Source organism: Gymnodraco acuticeps, unplaced genomic scaffold (genome assembly GCF_902827175.1).
Source record: "Gymnodraco acuticeps unplaced genomic scaffold, fGymAcu1.1, whole genome shotgun sequence".
Lineage (NCBI taxonomy): Eukaryota > Metazoa > Chordata > Actinopteri > Perciformes > Bathydraconidae > Gymnodraco > Gymnodraco acuticeps.
This window is the reverse complement of record NW_022990396.1, coordinates 365,127-377,593: the sequence shown is the minus strand read 5'-3', so window position 1 is coordinate 377,593 and position 12,467 is coordinate 365,127. Positions and strand designations below refer to the sequence as shown.

The window sequence follows — 12,467 nt, the reverse complement described above, 5'->3', positions numbered from 1 at the left end:
GGAAACTCCTTCTAGAGCAGGGGTGCCCAACCAGTCGATCGCGATCGACCGGTCGATCGCGGGGAGATTCTCAGACGATCGCGAGATGTGTCTAAAAATAGAACAACAACATTCTGTTTTATCGTTAATGTCCTATAACATAATCTTCCTGTGCCAGAATAATGCACTTGAACGCATCAAAGCTTTCTGATTGGCCGGCGTGACCCCATGTGTCGGGGCGTGGCTGGTGGGCAGTGGGCACTAGTTGGCTGACGTTGTCCGTGTCAACAGGAGTGACAGTCCGCACACACACAAGACCGCAATTATGGCAGAAGCAAAAAAGCCCAAAATATATAATTTTCACTCCGAGTGGGAGGATCATTATTTTTGTATCTATTGCAATTCAAAGTCCATCTGTCTCTCATCTGCAATGCGAGCGTGGCTTTATCGGAGAAGGGTAATTTAGGAGCGGCATTTCAAAACCGTGCACAAACGCTACGAGACGGAATTCCCTCCTAATTCTGCCCTACGCTCCAAAAGGGGAGGGGCCTGAAAGGACAGCTAAATGCACAGCAGCCCATTTTCACCAGGCCCAACAACAAGAGCAAGGCTGCTACTAGAGCATCTTATCGTGCCAGTCACGTTCTTGCGAAACACATGAAGTCTTTCAAAGACGGCGAAGTTGTGAAAGAAGCATTCCTGGAGGCTGCCGACGCGCTTTTGGGGGACAGTCAAAATAACAGCAGCATTTCAACAGGTTTTTGATATAATAAAAACTCAAGTTAGATACCGTTATTAATCAGCTGTAAGCTGTTTGTTTTAACTTATTCATTATAATTATTGTACAAAATGGTATAAAAATGCAAACATTAAGATCTGTTCTGTTTAAATTGATTATAGTCTATCATCAATTCAGGTTAAGAAACTAGTGTTGCTTGCATCCTATTTTAAAGGCATTTCTTTTTATAATCTACTAAAATGCAACAAAAAAAGGGTTTGATTCTATTAATTTTGTCTTTTTTATTGCACTGTTGCAGCAGATTCCTGTGTAGCTTCAGATCTGAGTTTTCTTATTAGTAAGCCTAATTTATACTTTTGTAGCAACACTATTTTTATATAATGGCAAAGAAAGGGTTCAGAGTCTTTTCTTTTTCCCTGTGTCATATGTGGCAGCACTGTTCAATGTTTCTTGAAAACATCACCCACTGTAGTATGTGACGTGTGAATAAACTCCAACTCTGTATCAACAACACTGTTGTGTAACTTCAGTTAAATACTTGTATGTGTGTAGATTAGAAAGAGGTAAGATAAAGGATCTGCAGTATTTTATGAAGTATTAATCGTACAAAGGTCAGTTTTATACAAGTAGAAGTGTGTATTTACCTGGTAGTAGGCTGTCAGTAATGGCTACGCCTCTCTATTTGGACTGGTAGATCTCGGCAGACTGGCAACTTTAAAAGTAGCTCTCGGTTCAAAAAAGGTTGGGCACCCCTGTTCTAGAGGGAACTTTCAGATTCTAGCCTTTGCAGAGCATTTACATGCACAGAAACAAATATAACACACTACAGGAAATTAAAAAATTAAAAAACATAATATAATTTAACGATTGTTTTTACTGGCTACGTACGGATTTGCCTCTCCGGAAGAGCAGCTGGTTTCCTGCCAAGGTGAAGTAGCGGGTCTTCCAGCGCTTGATGAACTTCCAGCGGACCTGCTTCTCCTTCAGCTTCCCCTCGATCAGCGGCTGTCCCTCCTGGTTCACAACTAGAGGGAAAAAAAGTCCACAATGAGTAAAAATGGTAGTTGTGAAATAAACAACTATGTGGCATGTTTCGCAACAGACCAGTACATTTCTAGACTCGGCACATAGATTTTGATTCCCCATGAGAGTCCAGATTCGTCCCACCACACAATTCACAAGACCCCATACATGGTTAGAATATTTTGTTGCATCTGGCTTTTCTATTTTCCAGTGTATGATCGTAATTATTTTATTTTCTATTTATCCTGTATCATAGCAGCATAAATATGGGATTCATGTTATACAAATTGTCTTCTTTGGTACACAAAAGTTGATCTGGATGACCAACAACTGATCTTTTTTTGGAGTGTCTATTTGCACCTGGGTGAAAATATTGTCTTGTATTATCTCGTATCGCATTATCGTACCATATTGTTTCATCACGTATAGTTTTGTATTGTATCGAATCGCCTCGTATTGTGTCGTATCATACGTAGCCACACTGCTGATCTAATACTCACATCATTAATCCTGTCCTGAATTTCCCTTTACTCCTTATTTTTATTTAAATACAAGATGCTTGATAACCCCTCTGGCACCATGCATTTTATTTGCATGAGATTGTGGCATGCAAACCTGAGTTTATCACGTTCTAGTCAACATTAATGAGCTTAAATCAACAAAAGCGTTTTATCTTTGTGATTAGAGGAGAACACACTGGACTGGTCTGATTAGAAACTCACCCGCATCAAGTATTTGGACCGTGGTGTGTGCATGTGTGTGTTTGTATCTATAACTGCAGGAATATTGTGTTTTTAAGTGTATGTACATAGGTATCTTTTTGTTGGAAGACACAGTCCCTTCTTAAGTTGTTCTGACCAACAGGAACATTTGAATTAAAGTGATCACAGATCGGTTTTCAGTAAATGTTTGATATATATATATATGTGTGTGTGTGTGTGTGTGTGTGTGTGTGTGTGTGTGTGTGTTGTGTTGTGTGTGTGTGTGTGTGTGTGTGTGTGTGTGTGTGTGTGTGTGTGTGTGTGTGTGTGTGTGTGTGTGTGTGTGTGTGTGTGTGTGTGTGTGTGTGTTGTGTGTGTTGTGTGTGTGTGTGTGTGTGTGCCACAGTAAGACTTATCTGCAGACCAGAAAACAGATGTTTGGCAGCTTCAGGTTTTGGTGCTAGTAAACCAGGACAGAGCCCCTCTTTGTATCCCACTCGATGAGTAAAGCAATCAGGAGATGACTGCAATCTGATAAGAGTGTGTGTGTGTGTGTGTGTGTGTGTGTGTGTGTGTGTGTGTGTGTGTGTGTGTGTGTGTGTGTGTGTGTGTGTGTGTGTGTGTGTGTGTGTGTGTGTGTGTGTGTGTGTGTGTGTGTGTGTGTGTGTGTGTGTGTGTGTGTGTGTGTGTGTGTGTGTGTGTGTGTGTGTGTGTGTGCAGGAAAGATGATTCACAGAGGTGCCTGATGCAAAACAAGACTAACCTTCAAAGGTCATCTGTTCTACATCAATGTAAATCAAATAACTTTTAATTTGACAGAATGCCAAACTAAACAGCATTAAAAGGGCCTCGTAACTTTTCTTGGGCATTAAAATGTATGTCTGATATTTATCATGTTGTCGCATTGTCTCGTATTGCATTGTATTGAACCAAATTGTATCCTATCTTATCTTATCTTATCCTTTTGTATAGTTTCGTATTGTATAGTTTTGTATGGTATTGAAGTATTGTCGTATCGTGTCGTATCGAATCACATCGCCTCATATTGTCTTGTATCGTACGTAACCTACTCAAAACATACATAAAAAAAGACCTATTGAGATTACTGTTACATTTCTAAATACAAAGGGGGATTACTATGATACAATACATTTTAAAAGGCACTTTCATTGTTGTTCTAGTGCCTGAATATACCTAATGAAAAGCAGGTTTTCCTATAGATAAAATCTCCGAGCAGAGGAGAAACCTATGTCTCTATATATCTTGGTTTCTTTAGCATGTTTGCAGAAGAAGCGGATGACATGTTGGGATCTGATAAATGAAATGCTTAGAGAACATCCCCTGTATTTATGTGTATGTTGTGTCTTAATGTCCTTGTTTTTGACGTCAGCGTGTCTCACATACGGTGTTATGAACTCTAGCACCTGCCTCAGGCTGACAAATCCATCAAAGAGAGGCCGAATGATTTATGCAGCAGACAAGTTTATCTCTGCACCCGAAACACATTTTTGTTAGGTGAGGTAGACCTTAATGATTGGAGTGTGTTGACCACCAGTTGTATTAATCAGTGTCTCTGTCTAAACTGGCAGACAGTAAGTCAATGTGCAGAGGACACACACACACACACACACACACACACACACAACACACACACACACACACACACACACACACACACACACACACACACACACACACACACACACACACACACACACACACACTCTCTCTCTCTCAAAGACTGTCATTTGGAAAACAATGTGATTGTTTTAGTCAGATGAATGGCATCCCAGTCATCACCATCAGTCATATATAGAAAGCTTACAAATACAAAATCCCTTTTTCAATGAACCATTTAGTGTATACACATAGTCTGCAATGGTCCCTGTGTCCCTGCCTGAAACACATGTACATGATAGGCTAAGGGGCTTGAGATCTCTAAGCGGTGGACCAATCACCACAGAGCCGGCCAGCTAACCAATCAGAGCAGACTGGGCTCTGGTGTCAGACAGAGGGTGAAAAGAGGTGCTGCAGCACAGGCAGTATGAGAACAATAAAGAGCTTTTTGAACATTAAAGCATGGAGACATGTCCCAGTCGAGGAACAAAATACTAATATGAACCTGAAAATGCAAAATGCAAGCATAATAGGCCCCTTTAAAAGTAAAAACTAATCTGCCAAAGACTCTCGAAATGTTTTTGGGAATAATATAAGAAACTAACAGGACAGGACTAAAGTGTCAACTCATTAGCAGAAACAACAACATCAACAACAACAACAACAACAGGAAGAGGTGTGAGGAGAACAGAGAGTTTAAACCACACTTGGTAACTACCAATGTTAGGAAAACATATGGTTCTGGAAACAAGTTTCCTGAATTCGCAACATAACTCCTGGAGGGGAGAATTTCTGTCCAGCGTGTCCTCACTGATGGATGGTGAAATGATGGAGAGTCTTACAGGGGGAAAAACGACAAGTAAAGGCAAGAGGGAGGTTTAGAATGCAAATGGTGTGTTACACAAAAATGTATTATCTTTGTATTATTTATGTGGTAAGCTTAGAAATTAAATAATGGCAGTTGTAGAATAAACATTTACCCATGTATTGTAGCTAAATACAAATGTGAGTTACTTGTACTTCACTTGAGTACTTTTGTTTTATGCGACAGCTTTTACAGATTGGGATTATTAGATCATGCAAAAATATATATCAACTGATAAATAAACACTACCATATACCCATTGTGAGCTTGTTTTATGGCCTTTATTTATTTTGATGACATATTTTTCCCATCTTATTGAACCATTAGAATTAGCAAATGATAGAGCGTATGTTGAACCTGCATACCTTATTCTGGCATGTTAAAACACACACTGCAATTACAGTACAGCCCCACCTATGGGGACACGGCTACGGTCTTTTTAACCTTTTTGAATTAGGAAACAGACAAAGCTGTGACACACACACACACACACACACACACACACACACACACACACACACACACACACACACACACACACACACACACACACACACACACACACACACACACACACACACACCTTAAGACGTGATGATATTTTGATTGACTGGAGGGGATGTTTTTGCTCAGCCCTTTGGCCTGAATGTAATTTTAACTAAGAGGCAGCCAGGAGTGACACACACACACACACACACACACACACACACACACACACACACACACACACACACACACACACACACACACACACCTTAAGACGTGATGATATTTTGATTGACTGGAGGGGATGTTTTTGCTCAGCCCTTTGGCCTGAATGTAATTTTAACTAAGAGGCAGCCAGGAGTGACACACACACACACACACACACACACACACACACACACACACACACACACACACACACACACACACACACACACAAACCCCTCTACTCATTACCGCTCACTTCAAAGGCATTCCAGTAGTTAAAGTAAATCATAAAGCATTATGGGAGTTGCAGTAACCTCTTGCTTCACTTTGGCCTTTACAACACTTTAACTGTCTCTCTTTTTGATGATCCACCAATAAAAACACGAGAGCAGCTCCTTGTTTGTGTGTTTGTGGAATCCCAGCAGGCAAGTTTTACTATGTTTGAGCATTTACAGCGTGATAAAATAATGAAAATGGAAACAGCATGCAAATATGGTCAATACTGTATGTGAGTGATATGTGCTGCATCTAGGACGTCCTCCACAACACAAAGACCCTCTGAAGACACAGAAGGATGATGAAGACATGATGAAGACTCAGGCTCATGATGAAGACATGATGAAGACTCCGACTCGTGATGAAGACATGATGAAGACTCAGGCTCATGATGAAGACATGATGAAGACTCCGACTCGTGGTGAAGACATGATGAAGATTCAGGCTCATGAGGAAGACTCAGGCTAATGATGAAGACTCAGGCTAATGATGAAGACATGATGAAGACTCAGGATCAGGATGAAGACTCAGGCTAATGATGAAGACATGATGAAGACTCAGGATCATGATGAAGACTCAGGCTAATGATGAAGACATGATGAAGACTCAGACTCGTGGTGAAGACTCAGGCTAATGATGAAGACATGATGAAGACTCAGGCTAATGATGAAGACATGATGAAGACTCAGGCTAATGATGAAGACATGATGAAGACTCAGGCTCATGATGAAGACATGATGAAGCTCTCACTGCTATCCTTGTCGGTCCAAACAGTCCGGAAGCCATCGATGGGAACGTTGTAGTCAGATATCTGGTGCAAGCATGTTTCGATAAAGCTCATTAAACTACACTCAAGATATTCCGTCTGACTCCTGGCTAACGCCGTTAGCTCGTCCATTTCATCAGCCAGTGACCTTATGATGATCGGGGGGAGGCATGGCTTATATCTCCTTTTCCATAAATATGGACCCAGGTCACCTCCTTTGTCTCTTCAGTTTACCCAGCATCCTCTTTGTTCTTCTCCAGATTTCAGTGGGGATAGCTATTGCTCCTACCACCATGCTAGCTACTAGCTTGCTTTAGTGCAATCAGCTGTCCTTGGTGTAAACAAGGCTGCCATGTAGTGGACGCACATAGACTGGTCGAAACGAACAAAAGAAAATCTCTCTACAAGAACGTTTACTGAGGGTACAGCTTAATAACTTACTAATAGAGGTTATTAACAACAAAAAAGTTGAAAATAGACTAAATCTAGCGGGAGAAACTGCAACAGGCTGCATTAATGGTTGGCACATTCACATACACGACTACATGGTCACAGTGTGATGTATCAATGTTTTTCACAAGATGAAGGTAGCCCTGTTTCCTCAGAGTTATGCAGCAGAGAGTCGACCGCTGACTGAGGATCAGCTGACTGAGGATCAGCTGACTGATGATCAGCTGACTGACAGCGTTGTTTGAGGCCACTGAGTTCATGTGACTGAGACAAATACATCAGGCCTCCGGTGGTTAAGGTCACAGAGGGGTCACCTGTCTCCCTCCAGGGAATACACATCTACATACACATATATCAATATAAGACTGTTAAATTCACTGACTTACAAGTAACAGAAAGCGACTGCGACTCATATGACACGTACTCAAGTACAAGCTGTTTAATTACAGAGGAATGTGTTCATTTCCTGTTTCATTGAAAAGTCTCATCACTGCTGAGGTGAACAGTGTGTGTGTTAGCTGAACAGTGAAGCAATGTGTGTCTCAATATGTTTTTTGTTACAGGTTTTATCAGATACAGGAGGCATGTCTGGGTCTTTGTATAAATGTATTCGAAAATATAAGAGTGACTCGACTCTGCTCTGCTGGGTTTTAACTAGGGCTGTCAGCTGATTAAAATAGTTTAATCGCAAATTAATCGCACATTTTGTATCCGTTCTAAATGCACCTTAGAGGGATATTTTTCAAGTTTTGAATACTCTTATCAACATATGAGTGGAAAAATATGCTTTATGCAAATCTTTGTTTATTATCATTTGAACAATGACAAATATTCTCATGAATATTAAACACAACAACCTCTGAACATTACAAATATTCGCCTCAATTCAACCTGGAACCTCTCTCATACAATACAATAATTCAATACAAAGTGTGTTTGTGTGTGTGTGTCGGCGAAACCGCTCCTCTGTATTCATAACTGTCAAAGCATGAGACTGAAGTTCCCACTGTGGGTCAAAATAATGCGCTGTGACCCCGAGGTAACAGTCATTACTGAGTGAAGTTCAATAGTCTCCGGTGAGCGCAACTGTGGAAGTCTTTCTTAAATCCTCCTCTACTTTTGCTTTTTGGACTTCATACAAGTTGTGTATTTTCGTACAGTTGTGGCTCTGGAAGACAATTCATAAGTGCAGTCGTTGGATGCGACCCGAATTATATCACGCAGCCCCTCGTCCTCCACAATGTTAATTGGCCTGCAAGCTGTCGCCACCCATTTAGCGATCTTTGTTGAAAGTTAGCTGCTCGTAGACGTGTCCAGGCGTCTCCCCCGCACACTTTCAAGTGTGGTCTGCCGCAAGCGAGCGGCAGGAGCGGGGCTGTCGGCATCAGCAGTGTGCTTGGATTGTATAGATGGTATTTTAAACTCGATGCGCTCTGAAACTACGGGGCGGCCGAGGACAAAAAATGCACATGCGTTAATCGCGTTAAAATAATTAGTGGCGTTAATTTTTGTTTGCGTTATTAACACATTAACTTGACAGCCCTAGTTTTAACACATTTTTAGACTAGATGAGATATAGTTTATGAATCCCAAATTGGGAAACTTTTTCGCAGTGGCATGTAAAAACCGCTGTCACAAAACCCAATTGTAATGTACAAACAAAAAACATGATTGGTAATAATAATTGTGTTCTTTTGGTTTATATTTTGGCCCCACTGATCAACAGTTGGGGAAAGAAATCTAGCAATTTACAGATAACAAGAAACAGAAAAGAGCTGGTGTGTGTGTAATTTGAGAGAAGTTACATTGCACACTTATGATGTATGTTTGTAAAATCAAAGAAGCATGCTCAATAAAATAATAAAAACTAAGCTCACATACTGTAACCCAAGTTGTTTATCACTACATAAAAACCTGAGACACCGATGCAGTAATGTGAACCTTTCTCTGTCTAAAGCACATACACACATACACACACACACACACACACACACACACACACACACACGATGGGATGCACGTTTACTGCCACTTATTGTTGATTTAAAGTTCTTAGAAGCCGTATCATTTAATGTTTACCTTTGATCTCCCCACCCTGCATATTTCTTCATCCCAAAACATTTGCAACAGACTTCCCTCTTTCAAGTCCTCCTATATCACCAATAACTGCCCTGATGTGAGACTAACAGGCACAACAGAACAATGTGACCTCGGAAAAGAAGAACATATTTAGGATCACACATGTGTCCTCTGCTCAGAGATTTTATTTATAGGAAAACCTCCCTTTCATGAAGCATATTCAGGCAGTAGCCTTTACACCAACAAAGAAACACATGAGCACATACTACAGTTTAAACAAGCAGAAATAAAATCTGAGCTGATGGAAAATACTCCGGTTTAGTTTCATACACACAGTTAAACTCACACACACTATTTTATGAACATATAAATTCACCTACTGAATTAAAAACAGAACAAATGAACCAAAGAAAGTGAAAACCACAAAGCAGATTCAGGCAGTAGGCAAATAGATTCACTTAAAGTATTAGCCTAGTATTTATGTCTTCTTTGTACAGCTTACAAAGAAGAAATACAATCTGATCCTTTTACAGCAAACACTATATGCTCTTTAGGTTTTTACATACATCCACCATTTTTAGAAATGTAACAGTAATCATATTTTTGTATGTAACTGTCAGTAAATACAGATAACATTGTCCCGTTACTCCCTAAGCCTGAGTGCAAGTACCTCTACTTTACTTTAGAGTAAATGTATGTATTCCACTGCTTATTCCTTTTTAGATGTTGCCATGTTTAACACTGCTTTAAGTCTCCAGTGTGTAGAGGAAACACACAGTAATCTAAATGGGATTTAAGGATCCAGCCACTTTTCCAAGACTGACTTCATCAGGTTACCGACGGGGGTTAAGTGAGTACTGCGGCCCAAAGTAAACTAATCAGAAGTGAGTCATGATGCCCCTGATTAACTCAGTACTGGACCTTTCAAATCAGACTGGCAGCCATTAAATAAAAGCCGCTCTCCGCTCCATTTACCTCCACTGTTCTGGGAAAAGATCATTCCCCCTGAAGGCATTTTGAGTGAAAACATCCCAGGCAGCTCCGCACTGTGATGGTGACACGTTTACAAAACATGAAATCAAATCTTTTAACATCCCACTTTTCTTCCTCTATTTAGAGAAGACAGATGAAACCTCAAAGTGAGTCATTTCATGTTAATATAGGAGAAAAAGAAAGAGTGAATTTATTATTAATTTGTTTTTGTCTGCTTCAGATTTTGGGCTATGCATTTATTGATTTGATCTTATTTCATCAGCCTGTTCATCCTCATTGACCTGTCGATTTATATGTACACAAATTAAACGTTTTCTTAATAATGATTTTCATATTAATATGAAGGGCCATATTATGCACACTTTCAGGTTCATATTAGTATGTTGTGTCTCTACTCTGACATGTTTCCAGGCTTTAATGTTCAAAAAGCTCTTTATTTTTCTCATACTGCCTGTGCTGCAGCACCTCTTTTCACCCTCTGTCTGAAACCAGAGCCCAGTCTGCTCTGATTGCCTAGATGACATTTTACAACTACAGTGTAGAAGTGCTGTTGCAAGAAGAAGTCTGGCAAAATGTAACTTAAGTAAAAGTACAAAAGTATAAGCACATAAGTAGAGCACTTGAATAGATGTACTTATTCCTTTCCACCTCTGAGAATATGTACATTTTTGCCTGTGTTTGAGTGTGTGTGTGTGTGTGGTGTGTGTGTGTGTGTGTGTGTGTGTGTGTGTGTGTGTGTACCTGTGGCCTTCTCAGGGTTGTTGCACATGAAGCAGAGCCACCCCCCCTCCTCGCTGTAGCCGAACAGGTCGAAGAAGCGCACCTCGTCCAGCTGAACCTGGAGACTGTCCAGGTCCTGAGACAGAAGAGGAGGAAAAGGAATATTTATTATAGGTCCTGAAACTATATTTGAACTTTTTACTTATAATATTGACAATAGTGATTGTTCCACAGAAGACATTTCACAGTACAGATGTAAATAATAAAATGTACGGCGGCTGATTCAGTTTCAGGGTCCTTGTGTTGTTCATAAGGCCTATTTGCCAAAAAAAGTCCACTCTATCCAACTATTATTTGTTTATTTTACATCTGCACATGTTTTCCTATAAGGTGCAAGTGATTTGTACCATGCCTGAGTAGAATGCCCCATACCTCCATTCCCACGCCTCTTAGCTTTCATATTAGAAATGTTGCTCCATACTTAAGTTCACTTACTTCATCATGTATGTCACATGTGTTTATATTGTCGGTGGAGAATGATACTGGTGCATGCAGAGCATATTTTAGAGATTTCCAAAGAGACCCATGCTGCTGAGAAATCCCTTTTAAACTGTTTTATTCCATTAAAATAGCAGTCCACTTCCATGTTGGTTTTTAACACATAATGCAAACTGTACTGGACTAGAGACGACATTTTCAAGTGTTTTGACTGTTTTCTGGCCCATGTCCTTGATGTGAAAGCCTATTCATCCAAGGACTTAATTAAAACAAGAAAAGGAATATAAGGTAAATTATTCTATATTATTACATGGCTTGGTTGAATACTTGATTGTAATTGGTCAATTCAGACCTTCGATAGTTCTGCTATCAGACCGTCAGTCGAGATACTGATCACCCTGTCGGTGTTTTTTCTCCATTAATAACCGCCTTGCTGCACACGATCCCTTACATATGTTGTCATGCTATGTTTTAAACTATATTTGTGGAGAACCTCCCCCCAAAAAAAGGCTCTATTGTGTTGATAACAGGTGTGTCCAGATGAAACAAACTAAGTGTATTAGTTGTCAGGTTGATTCTGATCAAGTGCTGTCTCTATGTCTCAATTGTTCACAGCACAAACCATTATTAAAGGACAGAAACACTGAGAAAATAATACGTCACAGGAGACGATAAACCAGCCCAAAGAAATCTATTACAGCTGATCTAAATGCAGTAAGGCAAGACAAGGCAAGGCAAGGCACATTTATTTATATAGCACTTTTCAACACAAGGCAATTCAAAGTGCTTTACAAAAAATGAAAGACATTAAGAAAAGGGCATCTAAAATCAGTCATTAAAAAGAAAAGCTAATAAAATAAACATTAAAAGAAAAAATACATGGATAAAAGTTACAGTGCAGTCTAAGATATGAATAGTTCAATTAAAAGCAGCGACAAAAAGAAAAGTCTTCAGCCTGGATTTAAAAGTAGTCAGAGTTGCAGCGGACCTGCAGGTTTCTGGGAGTTTGTTCCAGATATTTGGAGTATAATAACTGAACGCTGCTTCTCCATGTTTAGTTCTGACTCT

The 12,467-nt window shown here is 40.0% G+C and overlaps 1 protein-coding gene across 1 annotated transcript in view; it reads right to left on the bottom strand.

Annotated features, from left to right (window-relative positions):
- Positions 1-12,467, bottom strand: part of veph1 (ventricular zone expressed PH domain-containing 1) — a 101,869-nt gene that overhangs the window by 6,062 nt on the left and 83,340 nt on the right. Inside the window, exons 12-13 of the mRNA XM_034224567.1 lie at positions 10,923-11,037; positions 1,607-1,743 (exon numbers count right to left, since the gene is read on the bottom strand). Of these exons, the coding sequence (XP_034080458.1) occupies positions 1,607-1,743; positions 10,923-11,037 (252 nt within the window). The remainder of the gene's footprint in view (positions 1-1,606; positions 1,744-10,922; positions 11,038-12,467) is intronic.